Genomic DNA, 24,565 nt, shown 5'->3' on the forward strand with positions numbered 1-24,565 from the left:
CATACAGATTAAAAATAAATAAATCACAACAAATATTATAAGAGTACAGAAGAAAATATCAGAGACTATTTTTATACCATGAGGCGAAAAGGCCTTGTTAACGAGACCCATGTCCCATAAGCCATGAGGCAGATATGGTGACGGACTGTCCATACCTCCTGTTCATCGTAGTCCTTGCCCCCTTGATCCCCTGGATTGTTTGTCCTCTTCCTGTTGATTTATAAAACTCTCTTCATATGAAATATATTAATCCTTTCAAGGGCTTTCACTGAATTTCAATGTTTCAAATATTTGTCAGTGTTTTTATCGTGAAGGAGACGGAACAGTGGGATAGGAGCACAGGCTGACTGCAGGCACAGCTGGGTTCTGCTTTGGGTTTTGCCACAGGGGCCTTAAGCTGATCCCCTTCTATGTAGGAAAGAAGGATGGTGATATCATCCTCACAGGACTGTGGGGATTAAATCAGATGTCTGGTTTATTCCAAGCAGAAATCAGACAAGACGATCAAATCTATCAAATGTTTCTGCATGTGGTATCAGGTCACAAAGCTTTTTCTCACCACAAGATTATAAAAGTATTGATTCTATTTTCTTCTAGTACTTTGATGGGTTCTTGTTTCTCTTTTTTTACATGTACTGAAATATGTTTTTTTAAGGTGAGAAATAGGGATCTGTTGTTATTTTCCTCCCAAATAATTAAGCAGTTGTTCTATTACCATTTATTTATTTTCTTCCACTGATTTGAATACTAAAAGGTAACATTTCAATGTTTATTTATTTATTTTTGAGAGCGACAGAGAGAGAGAGTAAGAGTGAGAGAGGGGCAAAGAGAGAGAGACACACACACAGAATCCAGAGCAGGCTCCAGGTTCTGAGCTGTCAGCACAGAGCCCAACACAGGGCTCGAACTCCTGAACCATGAAATTATGACCTGAGCCAAAGTAGGACGCTTAACCAACTGAGCCACCCAGGCGCCTCTAAAAGGTAACATTTTAAAAGTCCTCGTCACCCATGGATCTGTCTATTGCTGGACTCTGTAGGCTACTTCACATAAATATTACGTTGCATTATTCCTCATTGTGAAATTGACACAATGCCTCATCTCTTCCTTTGAACATCATTATTGTCCACTACAGGAAAAAAACTGCATGGTCTCTGACCTCAAAAAGTGTATCATCTAAGTAGGGAGAGGAAATAATGAAACCACATAAAAAAATATAAACACAAGGTTAAACCACATAGGAATTTAAAACAGCAATAGGAGTTTATAGAACTTCCCAAAAGCAAAAGGCTGCAGGCCACCTCAAGATGCAGAGTACTGACTGGACAATGGCCAATGATTTCTCTTCCCAGAGGTCATGGTAAGTTGACCCCATGCTAGTTCCTAGGCTCTTAGGCTGAGAAATCAGACTCTGATCTCATCAAGAGAGAACGCACTTCTTTCTGCATGGAGGCAATATCACCTTACCAATGTCACAGGATTGATCAAAATCAGAATGTCAGGTCATGACTTGACAATAAGGAAAACATCCATTCCACAGATAGGGCATCTGTGTCCACATGATTGGGCATCACCTCCTGTGGAGACAGGCCTCTGTGGCACACTGAAGTATAATCAGAAGGCTATTTGGTGAGAAGAGAAGTGGAAGAAAAGTAATTAGCTGAATCCAGTGTTTCATGGAAAGGACGGAGGTAGCTAGATCCATCCATCTGCCCCGCGGGCACAGCCCGGCTGGTGGGCCTGACTCTCATCTGCTGCCTGAGGTGCCATCTCTACTCTTAGGCAAGGCTAGGTGGGCACTGCCCATGTTGGTCTCTTCCTCACCATTTCTATGCTTTTACTACTGACCAACCCTCCAGAAGACAGACATGTTTCTCCTTAGCAGTTAATACATCCAGTCAGGTTTTACTCAAATCTGATAGACCAGGAAGCCTTACATATCTCTGCTCTGATCCATGACCTTGATATTTCTCTCTTGAGGAGCTGCCTTTTAACAAACTGTTTAGCATATTTTTGTTATCAGGGGAGGGGAATGCATCACTGTAGACCCTAAGAAATGGTGACAATCTCACAGAAGGACTAGGTCCAGGAGTATTACAGTATTCGGGGAAGGCTTTGTGAAGAAAGATGAACTCGAGTTGGCTTTTGAAGGCTCACGGGACTTCCACCAGCAGAGTGAAATAAAGGAATTTCAAGTGGGCAAAGTCACCAACAAAAGTAGGAATGGGCATGGTCTGACTAGGGGATGGTGAGGGGCTGTTTTGGCTGAAATGGAGGGTTGCCATGACAGATGGCAATATATATATATCTCTATATATATATATAGATAGATAGATAGATATAGATATAGATATATAATAAGCATATGTATATTTGAATAAATATATTGAATATATATTCAATTCATACATAATTGAATAAAAGGTAAACAGGCAAGCTCCAGGAATAGGCAACTGTAATTATGACACGCTCTGAGTAGCCTGATGCAGGATTTTAGCTGCAGGGTTTTAACTGAACCTGTTTACACAATGCCTTGCGAAGTGGGGGAGAGAGCTGTAGGCACATCTAATTAATCAACAAGATGACACTTTTATCTCTAAGCCATGCCCTTTCTTCCAAGATGACTGATAGCTCCATGAAGGTGAAGACTATTTCTCTCTCATCATTTTAGCCAACGAGGAAAGAAATCAGTGGTAGTAGGAGGATGACTGGTGAGTGCATCGAATCGACATCATTTTTTTGAGTTGAAGAAATTTTACTATCATGTCAACTGTGGCCTTCTTAGACCTAATGTCTCAGAACAAGCTAATGGCTTGTTATCTTGGTTACAATCCACAGATGTCTCCCGGCAGTGGGGTTCCTTTTAAAATCCCTGGAATATACTTTGCAATAAAAGGACAAAGCATATCTCAGTCCTCCAGACTGAAGAGGGATATCAAGTCGTGATAGGTGGGAAAGTGGCTTTGATTTTCAGTTTGTGGGTTCTGAATCTATTATAAAGAAGGAATATAGTCTGGGAATCTGAACTAATTGTTGTCCTTACCTCAGTGAGACAGAACACTATGATCAAAATCATCACTACTACAGTCACAGATATTGCCAAGATGAGTTTGTTGTTATAGCCATAGCCTGGAACTTCTTTTGTGAGCTAAAAAAAAGGGAAAGAACAATTTTTTTAGAAAACAGAGATAGGATGAAAGTTAACTATTCTTTAACGACTCTAAAACCCCATTCTTTCCGATGAATCGCTTATAGGTTCTTAAGGAATATACCAAATCTAATGTGATATGTAATCTTAATCATTAGCATTTTCTTCAAGACTTGATGTATCTTGTATGTTAGGTCCTCTTTTTGTCTCCTCTGGGAACAGCGGCACTGTTTCCTAAATGAGCAAAGTGGCAGATCACTGCCTTAGCCAAAATTATGTGGCCAAGACAAGACCCGGACTAGGAGCCCCTGGTCCTTGTGCTTGGGTCCATGTCCTAAACCACCTAAATGTCGAGACCCCACATTTGGGGATTTATCCTCACCTCCCTTGACTCCTGCCCTCTCTGTTCACTCTGGACTTCTGTGCTCTCATTGATATAATTCTCATTTTTCCATTGGTCCGTATCCCACTCTGCCTTGGACACCTTTACTTCTTGCTGCTCGCTGAGAAGCTTCATCAGGAGGCCTGTTCTGGAGATGAGCTTGGCACAGGCCAGCTGCACCTGGGTCTCAGAGCAGTCCATTTTCAAAGTCCGGATAACATGAGAAATGAGCCTTCTCACGTCATTGCTGGGGATGAGGGACTGTAGCTGCTGGTTTAACTGAATTTCAAACAGATCACCTGGGGACGAGAGCTTTGACACAGTGAAGCCTGTGGCTTTTGGGGGCAAGCCAGTGCCCGCATTGTGGTATTCCCGTTGTGTATCATTGGTTTGTTTAATGGTCGGCATAGAGTTGTCTGCAGTAACAGTAGAATTAGCAGTGGAAAGATTCTTACGGTCTGTGAATTCAGGGAGGGTTTGTTCTGGCACAGTAGTGTTTCCTGTAGAAATATTTTCTTCAGAGACATTTTGGGCAGTAGTGTTCTCTACAGTAGTGTTTTCTCTGTAAGTTCCTGAAGGAGCAAATAATTCTGGAAAAGGATTTTTCTGAGGACTCAGTTCTCCCGGAGATGAAAAATCCTCTCGTGAAGGGGAATTTATGAGGCTCCTGACTGCAGAGGATGGAGGCCTCTTTGCAAGCAGCTGTCTATTACTGAGTGAACTTTCCTTTCTGGACTTTCGATTCAGTTTGGCCTTGGGTGTTCTGTGGACCACACGGGAGCGACTTTTATGAAAGCGGTGTGTCTTTCTGGGGAGTGAGGCTGGTCTGAAAGCCTTCATATTTCTAACTCTAGCATTTGCATCTTCTAAAACAAAAATGGTGTACGTTAAGTCTTTTGATTCTTTTTTCACGTCAGGTGGGGATTTTGGAGCGGGGGTGGCAGAAGGCCTGCCCAAAGAGTATTGCTTCAGGAAAGAAGAGACCGCTGCCTTGTGCTCATCTACGAACGAAGGCTCTGTATTGAAGGAGCTTCCCACTAATTTGCTGGGCCTGTGCGCCACGGGAAGCTCCCCTGGGGATGGTCTCCTGAGCCTTCTTTCCTTGGGAGCGGGGGTGGCAGAAGGCCTGTCCAAAAAGTATTGCTTCATGAGAGAAGAGACCGCTGCCTTGTGCTCATCTATGAACGAAGGCTCTGTATTGAAGGAGCTTCCCACTGATTTGCTGGGCCTGTGCGCCACGGGAAGCTCCCCCGGGGATGGTGTCCTGAGCCTTCTTTCCTTGGCCATGTTCTCCACAGATGGCTGGGCGCTCTGTTTCCTCTGGATGTTCTGACGTCTCAGTTCTTTTAAGTGCCTTTTCCGTATGCCCTTTGGGCCCTTGATGACCTTGTTCACTCTCAGGAACTTTTTCCCCACACTCTCAACCTCGTCTAGGCTCTTCTCCTGCGGTTGGGCAGTTTCCAATTTCTTTGGAAAGATTTGACGTTTAAACTTGGGACCTAAAAGGCTGGAATGTATAAGCATGGCCATTTTTTCTTTCTTTTTCACGTCATCAATTTTTTCCTGAATTTCTGCATCTAACAAATTTTCCAGAAAGTAGAGTTTTCTCAGTTTATTCTTGTAAGTTGAATTGTTGGATCCAGGTTTAAGAGAAGGGTCCCCTGTGTCGTTCATCGAGTGACCCACGGGCTTGTCTCCCTCTTGCACATTTGAAAACAGAAGTTTAATGAACGGTAACAGCGTCGATTCTACGTCTTCTAGATTGCCCTCCGAGAAATAAGGCAATATGTAATTCAGTGCACTAATGACATCACTTTCGTCATTGAAGTCTAGCTGCTCGTTCATAAAGGCTGACAAACTGACACGATCTATGTCTGAGGACGCCTTCTCTGGCTCAATAGTCAGCTCCGTGCTGGCACTCTTCTTTCGAGCTGTCAATACCTTCATGAATGATCCCTCTGCCTTCCTTAGGTATACTTCCTGATCTGTCGAAGAAGAAGAAGAGATGAGTTTTGATAATGAAAGACTGACAGCACAGCTCTTCGTCAATGCACAGTCATATGTCCCAGTCAAGCAAATTAAGAATCAGCAAATACTTGAGCGCCATTTAGAGAGGAGACGAACTCAAACTTGGACCCACGATTGGCAACAACAAAAGGACAAAAAGATGTGTTTTGAAAAAGTAGCTATTTCCTCAGAACATTCCACAGTGTGAATAAGTATATTTAGAGTTATTCCATTGGTCCCTAAGGGCCGATTGCCCAGGCCTCAAGAAAAGCCAAGGCCGGAAGATACTCGGCTAAACTGTGTGCAGCTCTAGTGCGACTCCTGGCATTCACATACCCCACCCTGTCCTGCTTCGGGGGCAGAGGGAGCGCGAGTCTTCCTCCTTCTACGTCTTCAGTGGGCTTGAGTTCTTGCTACCATCACATATGCACGGGACAACACCCGTCACCAGCAGGCCCTCATCTGGACACGCCCTCTCCGCCCACCCACCAATTCCTTCGCTTGGTCCCTGCTCCCATATATCGCACCTCCCGTAACATAAGCTCTAGACAGAAAAAACTAAACACAAGACCCGCTAAGTCCACCCTGGTTCTTTGCTTAAATTTGGGCAGAGATGTGGGGTATAGGTTAAGAGATTTTCCAGCTATGAGAGAGATGCCACTGTGGGGCATTCAAAAAAATCAACGGAATGATACTTGAGGTTTTAAAATGCAGAAGGGATAAAGAAACTTTGGTCAAATGCCTACTTTGCTTTCATTTCCTTTCATTTCCAGATTTCTAGCTTTACTGAGAGAACCATCCAGAGCTTCCAACTACATGAAGGTCAAGCGTACAGCTTGTGTACACTGAACAGCACTGTGCAGCTGGGTTTTTCCAGAAGAATTAAAAGTATTTTTAGTGGTGCTGGTGAGAGTCGGAGGAGGAGGTGATAAAGGTCACGAGAGAGGAGGAGCAGCGGGCTGGCGGAGCGCCCAAAACGGGAGAGGAGACTCGAGTGCTAGGCTAAGGCACCTCTGATCTCATTTTTCCTCGCCTGTCAAAGGAGATAAAAAAAAAAAAAATGCCTATTCTGCCCACCTCTAAGGGAGAAGGGAGTAAGATAATTGGTAAAACATTGTTTTGGAAAATAAGCAACACCACTTATAGAAGTAGCAAAGTGTAATTTATGCTGTGCCCTAGACCATTGACAGGGACCCATATTCAAGCTATCCAGGTGCAAAAGCACATTTTGGAAGTCACCAAGTTAGTGCCAATAAAACCTAAGAACAGAAAAATACCTAAAAGCACCTGTGTTTTGGATAGAAAAGCTTAAGATTCAGAACAAGAGTTGGACAGCCCAAGAATAGAAGAGCCCTCTCATCTGTTAGAACGGTTGGGTAGCAGCTTCTGGTTAGGGCACAGAAACACAGAGGCTCCAAATAAAACTTTTTCAGAAATCAGCATCACTTGTACTCTTACACACTTATAAAAACAACAAAATAAACAAAAAGGTATCTCCACCTGTCCTATAAGACAAAGGGCACCTGAGACCTAACGCACGTAAAATCAGCTTATAAGCTGTGATGTACTATGTGAACAGGTTTTCATTTGGGGGTGGGTAGTTGACTTAATAATGTAACTGAGAATCTGACTTTTCACAAAGGAATAGTTCTTAGAAATTTAGGGATCTGAACTCTGAATGAGTAAAAATAATGCAATGACATCATTAGTTTAAAAATTTACCATTGTTAGGGTGCCTGGGTGGCCCAGTCAGTTAAGCATCCGACTTTGGCTCAGGTCATGATATCACAGTTCAGCCCCGCATGGGGCTTGCTGCTGTCAGTGTAGAGCCTGCTTCGGATTCTCTGTCCCCCTCACTCACTCTCTGCCCCCTCCCAGCTCACGCACGTGCATGCTCTCTCTCTCAAAAATGAATAAACATTAAAAAAAATTATCATTGTTGATTAAAAATAAAAGTTAAACCACAAATAAAATAAAAATTTACAAATTTATCATCAGGCAATTAGGACTTACCACAACGTGTGCCATTTGTCAGACATGCACTGTCACAATGTAGCTTGACTGTCTTACAGACAACCTCAATAGTATTTTTAAATTGGCAGAGACAGCAGGCCATACGGCTAGGTAAAATCCTATAAATGGAAACACAGACAATTAAATTAGTGGTAAAGGAGTTACTCGAGTAGGTAGAAGAGGCGGGCCAAAGTCATCACAGGGCTGTGCAAAAAGGAATTCTTGAGGCACATGGCCTGGATGGTTGGGTAGGGACCAGTTGGCCAACTGCTGCTCTTGAATATTATAAATACACAGATAGAAGGACAGAGGTGCCCAACGGAAAGGTAAGGATGACATGGGGTATGGTACCCTTAGAATGAGATAGAGATTAGAACTGGGTGACACTGATCAGTAGTTTAATACACAGGTAACTCCTTCCAAGCCAAAAGTCTCACTTCGGGTTGAGAGCACACAGAAAGAGGGTAGACTTCTAAGAGTTTGAATAAATCTGAAATATGGCCCATACTGAGGATAAAAAGCAATCAACTTTGGCTCAGGTCATAATCTCGTGGTTCATGGGTTTGAGCCCCACATCAGGCTCTGTGCTGAGAGCTCGGAGTCTGGAACCTGCTTCAGATTTAACTTCCTCTCTCTCTACCCCTTTCCTGATCACTCTCTGTGTCTTAAAAATAAACAAATGTTAAATTTTTTTTTTAAAAAAGCAATCAATCAAAAACTAATCCATAATCTACACAAATGCTACAATTAGCAGACAAGGGCATTTAAAAAAGTTATTATAACAGTATTTCATATATGGAAAAAACCCCATGCCTCTCCTTAACTCAATGAATTGTGCAACAACTTCAAGTGGCCTAATATATGTATACTTAGAGTCCACGAAGGAGAGGAGATATAAAAAAAATTTGAAAAACTAATAGCCCCCACATTTCCAAATAAGTAAACCCTATAAACTCACAAATCCAGCAAGGTCAATGAAATCTGAGCACAACATGGATTAAACTACATGTTTAGTTTAATCCATTAAACACGGATAAAACTACACCACGGCACATGATAATCAAACTGGTCAAAGCCAGCGATAAAGAGCAAATCTTAAAAGCAGCCAAAGGAACAAAACCACACATGACACACAGAGCAACAAAGATATAACAATGACAACATATTTCTTGTTGGAAATAATGTAAGCCAGAACTCGGTGGGGCAACATCTTTCAAGCAGTGAAAAGGAGAGGGGGACCAAATAGCTATCAAGCTAGAATTCTATACCCAAATCTTTCAAAAATAAAAGCAAGACAGACTATCTGAGACATACAAGAGCTGGAAGAATTCATCATTAGCAGGCTTACACTGTAGAAATGCCAAAGGAAGTATTTTTTTAAATGTTTATTTGAGAGACAGAGAGAGAGGGCACGTGCAGTATGCGTGTGCAAGGGGGAAAGAGCACTGAGGAGACAGAGAATCCCAAGCAAAGCCCAACGCGGGACTTGAGCTCACAAACTGTGAGATTATGACCTGAGCCAAAATCAAGAGTTGGATGCTTAACTGACTGAGCCACCCAGGTGCCCCTAAAGAAAGTATTTTTAAGCAGAAGGAAAAGGATAGCAGACAGAAATGTGGATCCACACAAAGGAATGAAGAACATTAGAACTGGTAACTATATAGGTTATGATTTCACTTCACTATATGTATGTATATCATTTCACTATATGATTTCACTTATATGTAGAATCTCAGAAAAAAACAAACAAACAAGGGGTGCCTGGATGGGCTAAGTCGATGAAGCATCCTACTCTTGATTTCGGCTCAGGATCTCAGGGTCGTGAGATCGAGCCCTGTGTCAGGCTCCACACTCAGCATGGATTAGATTAAGATTCTCTTAAGATTCTCTCTCTCTCTCTCTCTCTCTCTCTCTCTCTCTCTCTCTCTCCTCTGCCCCTCTCCCCAACTTGTACACTCTGTCTCTAAAATTAAAAAAAAAATACACCAAAAACCATAAGATACCTAGGAATAAACCTAATCAAAGAGGTAAAAGATCTGTATGCTGAAAACAATAGAACGCTTATGAAAATAAATTGAAGAAGACAGAAAGAAATGGAAAAACATCCCATGCTCAAGGATTGGAAGAACAAATATTGTTAAAATGTCTATACTACTCAAAGCAAACTACACATTCAATTCAATCCCTATCAAACACCAGTATTTTTCACAGAGCGAGAACAAACAATTCTAAAAGTTGTATGGAACAAGAAAAGACCCCGAATTATAATGTTGGGAAAAAACAAACAAACAAAGCTGGAGGCATCATGATTCTGGACTTCAAACTGTATTACAAAGCTGGAATCATCAAGACAGTGTGGTACTGCACAAAAACAGACACATAGATCAATAGAATAGAATAGAGAACCGAGAAATGGAGCCACAAATATATGGTCAACTAATCTTCGATAAAGCAGAATATCCAGTGGAAAAAAGATAGTCTTCGCAATAAATGGTGTTGGGAAAACTGGACCGTAACGTGCAGAAGAATGAAACTAAACCACTTTTTTACACCATACACAAAAATAAATTCAAAATGGATGAAAGACCTAAATGTGAGACGGGAAACCATCAAAATCCTAGAGGAGAACACAGGCAGAAACCTCTTTGATCTCAGCTAAAGCAACTTCTTACTAGAGACATGTCTCCAGAGGCAAGGGAAACAAAAGTACAAATGAACTACTGAGGAGTGCCTGGGTGGCTTAGCGGGTTGAATGCCTGACTCTTGGTGTTGGCTCAGGTCGTGATCTCAGGGTCGTGGATTGAATCCCGCATCAGGATTCTCTCTCCACTTGAGATTCTCTCTCTCCCTCTCTCTCTGCTCCCCCCCATGCATACATGTATGTGTGTGTCCATGTTCTTAATTAATTAATTAATTAATAGGGGCACCTGGGTGGCTCAGTTGGTTAAGTATCTGACTTGGCTCAGATCATGATCTTACAGTTCGTGAGTCTGAGCCCCGTGTCAGGCTCTGTGCTGACAGCTTGGAGCCTGGAGCCTGCTTCAGATTCTGTGTCTCCCTCTCTCTCTCTGCCCCTCCCCTGCTTGCACTCTGTCTCTCTCTCTCAAAAATAAACATAAACAAACAAACAAACAAACATTTTTTTTAATGAATTATTGGGACCTCATCAAGATAAAAACCTTCTGGGGCACCTGGGTGTCTCAGTCGGTTAAGCTTCTGACTTCAGCTCAGGTCATAATCTCACGGTTTGTGAGCTCGAGTTCCGCATCGACTCTCTGTTGACAGTGCGGAGCCTGCTCAGATCCTCTGTCTCCCTCACTCTCTGCCCCTACCCCACTCTTGTGCTCTCTCTCTCAAAAATAAACATCCATGAAAAAAAGATAAAAAGCTGTACAGCAAAGGAAACAATCAACAAAATTAAAAGGCAACTGATGAAATGGGAGAACATATTTGCAAATGACATAATCTGATAAAGGGCTAGTATCCAAAATATATAAAGGACTCAACACCCAAAAAATCAAATACATAATCCAGTTAAGAAAAGGGCAGAAGACATGAATAGACAGTTTTTCAAAGAAGACATCCAGAAGGCTAACAGACACATGAAAAGATGCTCAATATCACTCATCATCAAGGAAATACAAATCAAAATCACAATGAGATACCACCTCACATGTGTCAGAATGGCTAAAATTAATAACTCAGGAAACAACAGATGTGGAGAAAGGGGAACCCTTCTGCGCTGCTGGTGGGAATGCAAACTGCTGTAGCCACTCTGGAAAACAGTATGGAGGTTTTTAAAAAGTTAAAAATAGAACTACCCTACAACCCAGCAATTGTACTACTAGGCATTTAACCAAAGGATACAAAAATGCTGATTTGAAGGGGCATGTGCACCCAATGTTTATAGCAGCACTATCAACAATAGCCAAAGTATGGAAAGAGCCCAAATGTCCATTGATGGATGAATGGATGAAAGATGTGGTATATATATACAATGGAGTATTACTTGGCAATCAAAAAGAATGAAATCTTGCCGTTTGCAACTACATGGATGGAACTGGAGGGTATTACGCTAAGTGAAATTAGTCAGTGAAAGACAAAAATCCTATCACTTCACTCATATGAGGACTTTAAGAGACAAAACAGATGAACATAGGGAAGGGAAACAAAAATAATGTAAGAACAGGGAGGGGGACAAAACAGAAGAGCCTCATAAATATGGAAAACAAACTGAGGGTTACTGGAGGGGTTGTGGGAGGGGGGATGGGCTAAATGGGTAAGGGGCACTAAGGACTCTACTCCTGAAATCATTGTTGCACTATATGCTAACTAATTTGGATGTAAATTTTAAAAAATAAAAAATAAAACAAGGTAAAAAATAAACAAAAAATAAACAAAAAACCAAATGAATGAATAAACAGCAACAAAAAAGAGAAAACACTTGTAAATACGGAGAACAAACTGGGGATATGGACAAAATGAGTGAAAAGGGTTAAGAGGTACCAACTTGCAGTTATAAAATAAATAAGTCACCAGATGAAAAGTACAGCATAGGGAATATAGTCAATAATACTGTAATATACTTATTGTGGTGAGCATTTCATAATGTATATAATTGATCACTGTGTTGTGAGCATTTCATAATGTATATAAAAGATCACTGTGTTGTACACCTGAAACTAATTTAATATTACATGATCTAGGGGCGCCTGGGTGGCGCAGTCGGTTAAGCGTCCGACTTCAGCCAGGTCACGATCTCGCGGTCCGTGAGTTCGAGCCCCGCGTCAGGCTCTGGGCTGATGGCTCAGAGCCTGGAGCCTGTTTCCGATTCTGTGTCTCCCTCTCTCTCTGTCCCTCCCCCGTTCATGCTCTGTCTCTCTCTGTCCCAAAAATAAATAAATAAAAAAAAAAAAATATTACATGATCTATATATACTTCAATAAAAGAGATAATTGAGGGGCACCCAGGTGGCTCAGTCAGTTAAGCATCTGACTTCAGCTCAGGTCATGATCTCATAGTCTGTGATTTCAGGCCCCACATCAGGCTCTGTGTCTACAGCTCAGAGCCTGGAGCCTGCTTCAGATTCTGTGTCTCCCTCTCTCTCTGCCCCTCCCCCACTTGCACTCTGTCTCTCTCAAAAATACAAAAATAAAAAAAGATAACTGACTATTTAAACAAAAAAAATAATATGGTGTGCTAAAAGTAAAATGTATGAAAACAATAGCACAAAGGTCAGGAGGGGAACAATGGAAGTACACTATTTATTGTAAGGTTCTTATACTATTCATGAAATCATATAATATCATTTGAAGATAGACTGTGATAAGTTAAACATGAACACTACAAACCATTAAACAGCTACTAAAATAACAAAACCTGAGTTGTAACTATTTATCCCCCCACCAAAAAATAATAAAACGTACTAAATCAACCCAAGAGCAGGAAGAAGAAGAAAAAGAAAAAGAAAAGAAACAAAGAACAGATGGGATACATAGAAAAGAGTAGACAGTAGCTTTAAATGTAAGCATATAAATAATTACATTAAATATAAATGGTATAATCACCTAATTAAAAGATAGAGTTGTCATACTGGATAAAAAAGCAAAAGCCAACTATATGCTGTCTATAAGATTCATCTTCAATACAAAGATATAAGTAGGTTAAAAATATGGAAGAAATTATGCTTTGCTAACACTAATCAAACGAAACCTTGAGTGGCTATATTTACTATAGGACAAAGTCAATTTCAAAGCAAAGATATTACCAGGGATAAATGAGGTTATTCCATTGTGATAGAAATGTCAACTATTAGAAAAGACATAACTTAAGAATTTATGTATCTGATAATAGAACTTCCAAATATATTAAGGAGAATAGGAAAGAGAGACACATAAGCACTCAATTATAGTTGGAGATTTCAATATCCCTCTCTCAATAATTGACAGAAAAAATATATAGAAAATGAGTAATGATACATCAGACTTGAAAAATACTACCAACCTACTTGACCTAGTTGACATTTATAGAATACTCCACACCAAATCAGCAGACTACATATTTTCTTTCAAGTGGACACATAATATTTATCAAAATAGGCCATATTCTCATCTATTACCAGAATTCATTGGCTATAAAACAAGCCTCAATAAATTTAAAAGGATTTCAGTCATCCAACATATTGTTCTGTGACCACAATGGAATTAAATAACAAATTAACAGATCTGTAAAATCTCCAAATATTTAGAAACTAACCAACACACTCCTAAGTAACCCTATTGGTCAAATAAGTCAAAATGGATATTAGAAACTATTTTGTACCAACTGAAACTGAAAACACAACATGTCAACATGTGGGATGTTGCTCATATAGTATTCATCTTCCCCAGTGTCCACTTTTAAGAAACTAGAAAAAGAAAAGGAAATTCATCACTGAGTAAGGAGAGAAAATGGAATGATAAAGATCAAAGCAGAAATTTTTGAAAAGGAAAACAAAAATAGAGAAGTCAGTGTAATGAAAAGGCACTTTTTAGAGAAGATAAGTAAAACTGATAAACTTCTGGCCAGATTTATCAAGAAAAGACAAGAGAAGACCAAATTATCAATATCAAAAATGAGAGGAATGACATCACTACAATTCTACAGATACTAAAAGGATAATAAGGGATTATTATAAAATACTTTATGTCAATAACTTCAAGATGAAATAGATTCCCTGAAAGACATGAACTACTCAAAAAAATAAAGTATGTAATTTAAGTAGCACTATTACAAAAATAAAATCTGTAGTTTAACACTTTCTCACAAAGAAAGCTTCAAGCCCACATGGCTTCACTGGTGAATTCTAGCAAACATTTAAGGAAAAAATAATGCCAATTCTGCACAAACAGTACTAGAGAATTGAAGAGAGGGGAATACTTCCCAACTCAATTTTAAGGCCAACATTCACCTTATGAAAAATAGATAAAGACATTAGAAGAAAGGATAGATAGAAGATCTCATATACTGCTGGCTGGAATGCAAAATGGTACATCCACTTTAGAAAACAGGTAAGCAGTTTCTTAAAAAGTTAAATATACACTCAGCATATGATGTAGCAATCCTGCCATTAGGTATTTTACCACCTCCCCCCTCCCCCAATGAAAACATATGCTCACACGAAGACCTGCATGTAAGTGTTTTAAGCAAATTTATTCGTAAAGGCCAAAAAGCTAGAAAAAACTCAAATGCCCATTAACTGATGAATGCATAAACAAACTGGTATATCCTCACAACTGCAATACTACTCGGCAATAAAAAGGAAATGAACTACTGACATGTGCAAAAACATGGATGAGTCTCTGGGGTGCCTGGGTGGCTCAGTCACATAAGTGACCGACTTTGGCTCAGGCCATGATCTCATGTTCCGCAGGTTCATGTCCTGTATTGGGCTCTGCGCTGACAGAGCCTGGAGCCTGCTTCGGGTTCTGTGTCTCTCTCTCTCTCTCTCTCTGCCCCTCTCCTGCTTATGCTCTCTGTTTCTCAAAAATAAATAAACGTTAAAAAAGTTAAAAAAAAAAAACATGGATGAATCTCAAAAGGATTATGCTGAAAGGAACCAATCACAGAAGACTGCATACTGTATGATTTCATTTATTTATTTTTTTTAATGTTCATTTATTTTTGAGAGAGAGAGAGAGATGGAGTGCAAGTGGGGAAGGGGTAGAGAGACAGGGAGACACAGAATCTGAAGCAGGCTCCAGGCTCTGAGCTGTCAGGACAGAGTCCGATGCAGGGCTTGAACTCACAGACCGCGAGATCATGACCTGAGCTGAAGTCGGACGCTTAACTGCCTGAGCCACCCAGGTGCCCCTGGTATGATTTCATTTATAAGACACTGTGGAAAAGGCAAAACTATAGGGACAAAAATTAGGTTGGTGGTTGCCAGGGCTGGTGGTGAGAAAAGGGGATTGGCTGCAAAGGCACATAGGGGCCTTTTGGGGTGACAGAAATGTTCTACGTCTCAAATGTGGTGGTGGTTACATAACTACACGTTTGTCAAAACTCATCAAACTGTATGCTTAAAAAGAGCAAATTTTATACCTCAATAAATCTGACTTAAGAAAACAATAAAACAAATCTAAGTAAACAACTAAGTGAAAATACACATAAGAAAAATCAACTTACAGTGTTTCCAATTCAAGGGTCATCATGAGGAGGCTCTCAACTGTTGTAAGTGACACCTGTGTTGATCCCATGTCTCTGAAGGAGAAAGCCCAAACATGCGTGATTTGAACCCAAGGATAAAAATTCTGTACCTAAAAAGATACTTAACAACATGTGATTACTTCAATTCTGGCTTCTTTGTCAAGTCAGCTCAAGAGTTTTCTTGCTATGGACAATAATTTCAGAAAGCTCCCAATGAAGACATTTTATGTGCATCATCAAATTAATCACCTTGGTGCTCAACAGTACAATCCTTTTTACTCTTATCCTCATTTTCATTCTCAGTTGCATCCACCTCTCTTGATTAGTCTTTTTTTCTTTTAATATACACCTTACTCCACTTTCCACTTTGAGATAAATGGTATTTCTACCTACATCTACAAGTCCCATGTCTGTTATGTGTTCTTCAATACTACTCCTTCCTCTGCAGGCTATCTTGCCCATATACGTGTTTTCTTTGCTAATAATGCTTATTTCAATAACCCAGTTAAAATTTAAATTACGACTTTTTAACCAAAACGCAAAATACTTAATCTTTTGATGACAACAAAAAAGATCAGAAATCATCTCATGAGCCATGAGATTGTTGCAATACTTACAAATATTTTAATGCTGGCAACTTAAAAAGATAGGAATCTTCAACAGTTGACAGAGGGTTACGACTGATAATTCTGAAAAATGCAATGGAATTAAAATTATCTGCATTTCCAGTAATGACTACCATGAAAGTTTATGTTCATTTTGGGGGTATGGAACTGGAAGGTGAAAACTAATCATTTTCTGCCTTTGCCTATAAATCACCCTTAGATTCTGTAAAGCACTCTTCCTTTGGGAACTACCCAGCTCTCTGGACGATAAAGTGGAGAACAGAAAGAGGAAAAAAAATTTTTTTTTTTTACGTGGACAGCAAAGCAAAGATATGCCAAAGAACTTTTTGGGCTGAAAATCCTAGAAGTGACTATGCTGGTAGGAAGCCCAGGCTCTGTAGGAAAGACTGTTTCTAGTGTCCTCTATAATTCTAGGTGCTTTTCCTTTATCTCTAGAAATGTAAAAAATTCCACAGTTTAAAACACCCGGTTAAAGACAAAAATAGGACCAATTCCTCAGTTTGGGGGCCAAAGACAAAGGGATTAATCTAAGAGGAAATGGTGAAAGCTATACCCCCACCATGTGTATTCTCCTATGACAGCCTTTGTTAGGTGGCATATGATCCCGTTTCCTTATCCATCTCCTGGACTGCCAGCTCCTTGAGGGCAGGGACCATGCTCTATTGTCATTTTTGTCCCTGTGCCTGACAGAGTGCTTGTTATTTACTAGTTACTTAGTGAAGGCTTGTTGAATAAATAACATTTTGTCACTGTTTGACACAAGTTTTTATTCCAAAATGCCGAGTAGATTTTCTTCTCAGTTCTTTACAGCAAAAATAAAGTGAAGGAAACAGGAAGAAAGAAAAGAAAATCTGCCTTTAGGTTGACTCTGCTCAAGAATCATCACTGTACTTTTGCAAAATTATAAGGATAATCATCACAACCAATACTATTGAGCTATAGGGCATCTGTGATCAGCATTTCACATTTAAACCTCACAATAACCTTATGTGATAGATACATCATTACCCCATTTTACAAGTGAGGAAACTGAAGTACAGAGAGGTTGTATAATTTGTCCCAGTTTGTCAAGCCAGTCAAGAAGCAGAGCTGGAATCTGAACTCAGTTCTGACTCCAAAGCCTGTATTTAACTTGTATGAAAAAAAAAGGGGGTTTAAAATAGCCGTTACCTTAAACTTAACTTTGAGAGCATTAAATATAGAAACACTTTGCTGAACTTCATCTCTCCATCTGGGAGAGCTTCTCTAAGAATTACATTTTCTATTTTTATTCCTTTCCTCTAATCATCTCCCATGATTAAGTATTTAATTAGCCTGTGATCATTGAGACTTTAGAGATTTCATTTTTTATTTTTGTATTCTATTTTTTGAGAGAGAGAGTACAAGAGTATGAGTGAAGGAGAGGCAGAGGAAGAGAGAGAGAGAGAATCCCAAGCAGGCTCCATGCCCAGTGCAGAGCCTGACATGGGGCTTGATCCCATGACCGCAAGATCATGACCTGAGCCGAAATCAAGAGTCAGGCAGTTAACTGAGCCACCCAGGTGCCCTGAGACTTTAGACATTTTAAAGCCCTGTTACAGGTGAATCAGTGAAAATGAGAAAGGAAGGACGTCTGAAAATTCATCCTTCCGTAAAAGCAACAACAACAACAAAAAACTAGCAAAAATGGTCAAAATCAACTTTCTCAGAACTTTGGAAATTTTAACCAATGGGCTTGCAGCAACCCGGAGAGCATTTATTAAAGAAAAAATTACTAATTTCTATGAGAACAGTGAGCTCTGTTGTTTTAACTTGTCCTCAACCTCTGCTCTCCATCGTGATGGTAGCCTTAAAAATTGCCCACATCCCAGGGGAACAGAATGGAGCTCAAGTTCCTTAAAGCCTCATTCCCAAGGAACAAACTGTCATTGTTTTACCTGTCTAGTGGGGTCCCTAAAAAACTTCACTTGAAAGCCTTGCCCTTGACCTCACTGAGAACTGCACAGTGCTAAAATAGCCTCTTCCCAAGGGGCATTTTTTGAAAACAATTATAGATAAATGTTTTAATCTGGCAGCTATGTGAGGCAATTGATAACAAGACAAAAAATAGCCTAAACAAAAAGCCTAAAAGGAAAAAGCTGAGAAATGAGATGTCCATAGGGACTTTGAAATGCTCCAACATCTTCCTGGGTAACTAGAAGACCACAAGACATATTCCTGGGAATGTAGAAAAAAAACCTTAGCACTAATAAATGAGTTCAGCAAGGTTACAGGACACAAGACCAATATGTAAAAATTAGCTTTATTTCTATACATCAGCAATGACTATTCCAAAAATGAAATTAGGAAAACAATTCCATGTATAACAGTACTCAAAAGAACAAAATACTTAGGAAAACATTTAACCAAAGAAGTGCAAGAATCACACTAAAAACCACAAAACGTTGTTGAAAGAAATTAAAGAAGATTGAAATAAATGTAAAGATATGCCATGTTCACGGATCAGAAGACAATAGTGTTAAAATGGCACTATACCCCAAATTGAACTGTGGTTTCAGTATAATCCCTATCCAAACCCCAACTGACTTCTTTCCAAAAATTGGCAAGCTAATTCTAAAATCTGTATGTCAATTCAAGGGACCGAGAATAGCCAAAATGATCTTTTTTTTAAAAAAAAAAAAGTTTATCTATTCATTTTGAGAGACAGCGAGCATACACACCCGTGCAGAAGAGCAAACATGAGCGAGTGTGAGTGGGGAAAAGTGTGAGCAGGGGAGGGGCAGAGGGAGAAGGAGAGGGAGCATCCCAAGCAGGCTCCATGCTGTCAGTGCAGATTGCAACACGGGGTTCCATCTCACAAACCATGAGGTCATGACCTGAGCTGAAATCAAGAGCCGGCCACTTAACCAACTGAGCTACCCGGGTGCTCCAAAACGATTTTGACACAGAACAACAAAATGGGAAGACTCACACGCCCTGGTTTCAAAACCTACTTCAAAACTACAGTAATCACGGTGTGGTACTGGCAAAAGAACAGACATGTAAGTTGATGGAACAGAACTGACAGTCCAGGAACAAATCCTCACATTTATGGCCCACTGATTTTCAACAAGGGTGCCAACACCATTCAACGTGGGAAGACTAGTCTTTTCAAATGATGCTGGGACAACCGTATATCCCCATACCAAATAATGTAGTTGGATTCCTACACTTCACACCATATATAAATATTAACTCAAAATGAGTCAAAGACCTAGAAGGAAGAGCTCAAGCTATAAAACTCTCAGGAGAGAAATCTTTATGACCTTGGATTTAGGCGACGGTTTCTTAGACATGACACAAAAAGCACAACAAACCAAAGGAAAAATAGATAAACTGGACTTTATTTAAAAATAAAAAAACAACCCAAAACTATCATATGTCTGATACAAGTCTAGTATCCAGAACATCCAGAATATATAAAGAACTCTTAAAACTCAGTGAAAAGACGAATAATCAAATGTTTAAATGGGTAAAGGATTTGAAGAGACATTTCGCCAAAGAAAATACATGAATGGCCAATAAGCACATGAAAAGATGCTCAATGTCTTAGGTCATTAGGGAAATATAAATCAAAGCTACAATGAGATACTACTCTACACTCACTAAGATGGCTATGATCGAACAGAGAGACAATGATAAGTGGTAGCAAGATTTGGGGAAACCAGAATCTTCATACATTGGTGGGAATGTAAAATGGTGTAGTCACTGTGGAAAACAGTTCGGCAGTTCCTCAAAAGGGTTAAATATAGAGTTACTACATGACCCAGCAATTCCACTCTTAGGTATGTACCCAAGAGAATTAAAAACATATGACCACACAAAAACTTGTACATGAATACTCATAGCAGCATTATTCACAATAGCCAAAAAGTCAAAATAATCCAAATGTCCAATAACTCACGAATGGATGAACAAAATGTGACTGGAGCACCTGGGTGGCTCAGTCGGTTAAGCATCTGACTTTGGCTCAGGTCGTCATCTCACAGTTCATGAGTTCGAGCTCTACATCAGGCTCTGTGGTTTTGGATCCTCTGTCCCCCTCTCTCTCTGCCGCTTCCCCGCTTGTGTGTGCGCTCTCTTTCAAAAATAAATAAACATTAAAAAAAGGAATGAAGTACTGAAACATGCTACAACCGGATAAATCTTGAAGCCAACAAGCCATGTGAAAGAAACTAGACACACATTTCTATGAAATGTCCAGAATAGGCAAATCCATAGGGGCAGAAGGTAAATTAGTTGTTGCCAGGGGCCTGGGAGGAGGGGGGAATGGGGAGTAAAGGCTGATGGGTATGGTATTTCTTTCGAGGGGGGCAATGACAATGTTCTGGAATTAGCAGTGATTATTGTCTATCAAAGTATACCATTGGACTATATACTTTATAATGTTGCATATTCTATTATGCGGACTATATCTCAATTTGAAGAAAAAAAAAAAGAACCATGTTGTGATAAATAGAGAACCAGTTGCCAGAAGATCAAACATGTTAGTAGGTGGAGAAAAGGGGAGCGAAGATTCAAACTCTTCCACAACGGAGGTCAGAGGGAGTTAGCGGTGCGGCTGGGAGCCATGCATTTTTGTTCTTGCCTTGGAAACTCCCCTATTCTTCCTATTCCAGCCCCTTCTTCTACGTTTTTTCAGGCCCATTAACATGTCGGGTTTGTGTAACACTAGTTAATATCCAGTCAGACAATGTTATGAAGAGAAAGAACGTGAGTGTCACATGTCTGGTTAAACACAGTTCCTCAACCTTGAGGCTCCGAATGTCCTTTGGCTTTGAAAACATAAAAATGGCATTAATACCTACAAGCTTACTGGCGGGCTCTGTGCAAGTAACCTCTTCCACGTGTGTGTCTTCCCCTGCCCACTTCTCCCCGCCCCTGCTCCCCCCCCCCCCCCCGCTCCCTATTAAGAAAAACTATGAAGAATTATGCAGCCAAAACAATTTAGTAGTTTGTTATCCTTCCCCCCAACTATCTCAGTGCTCTACCCCCACTGTCCCCCCCTCTTTCCTGGTAGCTCACCCATGGCCTTATACCCATCGGCTCGGTGCTTCCTCTTACCCAGGCAGCCCTCCTGCTCAGATGAATGCCCTGTGTTTATCTGTAGTGAAAACAAAATACAGGCCACTCCAAGTTATCCTATCTCCTCCTGTCTTTAGTGCCGCCTTCTCTTCATGGAGCTATTGTGCCTGAGCCAAGGGGAGAATGAGAACTGACCCGACAGGTTACATCTGCTGGACCGACAGCAATTGTTTTTCCACAGACTGCGATACGAACGAACGGTGGACGCTGCACTAGACATCATCTCCATTTCCGTTCAATTCCCTCATTTTACAGATAAAACGTGTGCTGACTCAGTCTATTGGCTTTTGGATATTCGTGGGCTTATCTTTATGGGAGTAAAACATAACAACAGTTATCCTCAAAGACTGTCTCATAATCAAAGTTGAAGAAATACTGTTCTAGATATTTTTTTGTTTTTTAAAAAACTCTATCTTATTTGAAGAGGAAAACTCAAGTATTTTTGCAAAAGCTTTCCGTTGCAGAGCAACGGGACAGACTAAAGGTAGCTCACAAAATAAGGGAACATTTCTTACGTGTTATTTTTTTTTTCTCCAAATTCTTCTACAGAGGTCCAGACAGATGGGCTACGTTTCCTTTCTATTAACTGAGGAGACAGAGAAGACTTGAGGACTGAAGCTTGTCACCACTGTCCTGAATGTACTGAAATCCTAACAGCTTTGGCTGAAAAAATGTCCAAAGCAGGCAGTGAAAATACATTTCAAATAGGACAGACTCCAAACTCTCTATGCTGGAATCCCAAGGCATGGAGGGAAAACTGGCTCCTTGGAGGAAAGCAGTTGAAGAAATAAGTAGAGTGATCTAGACCCTATTCCAGTATGTTTGAAGTACTTGGGGATAGAATAACCCCTTTCCTTTATTCATCTACATAGGTCCATGAGCCATGAGAACATGACTCCCCATGCGAAGCTCCTCAATACAAGACATCTAACGGCATCACGTAGATCCTCTCTCAGGGGTTGGGCGGGGGGAGGGGCGAAGCCTAAAGAATCTGAAATGGTGAGCCCATGTTTTAATTCAAGTTCTGAGAACAGCCTTGAAGAGGAGTTTCTGGCAGTGAGGAACAGCCCAAGAAGCAAGGGCCCCGGAATCAGGCAGACCTAGGTCTGAATTCTGGCTGTCACTTCCTGGTGAAGGGACTTAAGTAACGAACGTCTCCGAGTCTTTTTAGCAGCATTTACCTCATAAGGCAACTTGAGGATTAAAGGAAAGAGCATGTGCAAAGCACCTAGCATAAGGCTGGGCACAGAGTGGGTGCCTAGCAGTGACGATGTGATATTTGCACCAGGCGGTGAGCAGGAAGCCTGGGGATGCCCATAGGTGGCATGGCCAGGAGCTCCCGAAGCATAGGGAAAAGGAGCTCCCTGCTCGAAAGGTCCTATTCCAGTGAGAAGCTGACTCCAAGGGACGACGCCCAAAAGGCCGGTTGTCATTCAGGTCCTACCTAGTGCCAGGGAATGCGGAATTGTATTACTCGCGAAGCTTCTTAAGTGGTTCTGTCACTTATTGACAGTGTGAACCTAGGCAAGTCACCCGATGTCTCTGAGTTTCAACTTCCTCATCCCCGAAATGAGGATGATACTACCTGTATCACAAGAGTTGCTGGAAAAACGAAAATGAAGTGGCGTGTGAGGGGCCACGTCCGGAGCATTTCCCACGTGCCAGGCTCTATTCTAAGAGTTTAAGACACACTGTCTTACTTGCAGCACAAGCGAAAGGTCTTAGCGTAGTGCCAGAGCGCAGTAAATACCTAACAGAGGTAGGTATTAAAGAAATGATATGGGGCAGAGGAGCAACTACCATGCTTCCCAGAGAAAGAAGATGCCTTGGCATATACGTGGGAAGAATCAGAGGCAGCTGGGAGAAGAAAAGTAACAGTTGGGTATGACTATCGCAAAGCTTCTGAACTACCACACACGGAAAATAATAAAAGTTACCCTAAATCACCCCAAAAGGACAGCCCTGAGTTGTCATCTTCATCCTTAACGTTGATGCCTTTCTGAATCTGAGAAGAAGCTGCCAGGATTTCCAGTACGTACCAAAAAGCGATGACAATATCCTGAAGTGTGTCAACTTGTGTGGGCACGCAGCCGTCTAAAAGGAAGCAGATGCCGGTTGACTGGGGGAGCGTTAGGGCGTCAATGTGACTGCGGCTCGACTTTGCCTTCAGAGGGTGGCCACACCTACCTCAACGATATTGTCAACAATAATTCAAAAGGGGTAAGGCTTAGATTTTCCTTATTCTCCCTTAGAGCTTATGTTCTTGGCACAATACTGATGCGCCACAGACGAGCCAGCATGTGAATGTGCTCTATCCCGATAAGGTACAGCCTTTCTACATCGTAGAGTCCTTCGGCTTCTAAACTCATGGAGCTCGTACTGTTAGAAGCAATGAAGTGAATTTTTTAAAATAAGCCATCGGTCTGCACCTGTGTAGGTGAATGAAGGAGAAGCACTTTAAAGTCAGGAAAAAAAAAAGTATACTTAACATTTAGGATTATCAACCACTGTTGGTTTTCCATAATATATTTCATTCCTGATTTCATCTGAAAGAAATGGGATTATTACTACCATTCAAAAAGTGGTACCTTATTAATAAACTCTTGGCATGGCTTTGAGGTGGATTTCAGATTCAAAATAGACTTTACCACACCGCTAACGTGTTCACTCAGTGTTTATCAATAACTTAAGAGGCTTCATTCAAAAAACTTACTGAGATAGAATTACCTGAAACCCAGGGGTGTATCGAGGCCTTGTAGGGTCTGAACCTCATCTACTTTGGGAAATCCTGCCTCATCAAAACATGCAAAATTATGTGTACAGGAACTGCGAGGGTCCCTCCCAAGACTTTGGAAGGGGCCTATGTAAGTGAGAAGACCTGAAGTTTAAGCTTCAGTCAGTTCAAGATAAATCCACCTCAGCTGGGGCCCAAAAGGTTTACAAACTTATTTAATGCTGGAGAAAATATTGTTTCAACTTATAAACACCCCAGTAATTAAGTCACATAGGTAATAACGTGACTGAATTCACGGGATGGCATCTCCCTTGCGCATGCTCTCTTTCTCTCAGAATAAATAAATAAACGTTAAAAAGAAAAAA

The 24,565-nt window shown here is 40.7% G+C and overlaps 1 protein-coding gene and 1 long non-coding RNA gene across 2 annotated transcripts in view; one reads left to right on the forward strand and one right to left on the reverse strand.

Moving 5' to 3' along the window:
- Positions 1-2,735: 2,735 nt before the first annotated feature.
- The window catches only part of LOC144614341 (leucine-rich repeat-containing protein 37A2-like), a 38,112-nt gene continuing 16,282 nt past the window's right edge, over positions 2,736-24,565 (reverse strand). Inside the window, exons 6-10 of the mRNA XM_081794719.1 lie at positions 16,355-16,426; positions 15,717-15,791; positions 7,551-7,669; positions 3,531-5,515; positions 2,736-3,148 (exon numbers count right to left, since the gene is read on the reverse strand). Coding sequence (XP_081650845.1) covers positions 2,936-3,148; positions 3,531-5,515; positions 7,551-7,669; positions 15,717-15,791; positions 16,355-16,426 — 2,464 coding nt within the window. The 3' untranslated portion in view covers positions 2,736-2,935. The remainder of the gene's footprint in view (positions 3,149-3,530; positions 5,516-7,550; positions 7,670-15,716; positions 15,792-16,354; positions 16,427-24,565) is intronic.
- Positions 9,158-21,744, forward strand: LOC144614265 (uncharacterized). Its single transcript, XR_014137138.1, has 2 exons — positions 9,158-9,202; positions 21,544-21,744. It is a non-coding gene; the product is annotated as an uncharacterized LOC144614265 (long non-coding RNA).

This window comes from Panthera onca (genome assembly GCF_046562875.1).
Source record: "Panthera onca isolate mPanOnc1 chromosome E1 unlocalized genomic scaffold, mPanOnc1 haplotype 2 h2.Chr16_ul_10, whole genome shotgun sequence".
Taxonomy (NCBI): domain Eukaryota; kingdom Metazoa; phylum Chordata; class Mammalia; order Carnivora; family Felidae; genus Panthera; species Panthera onca.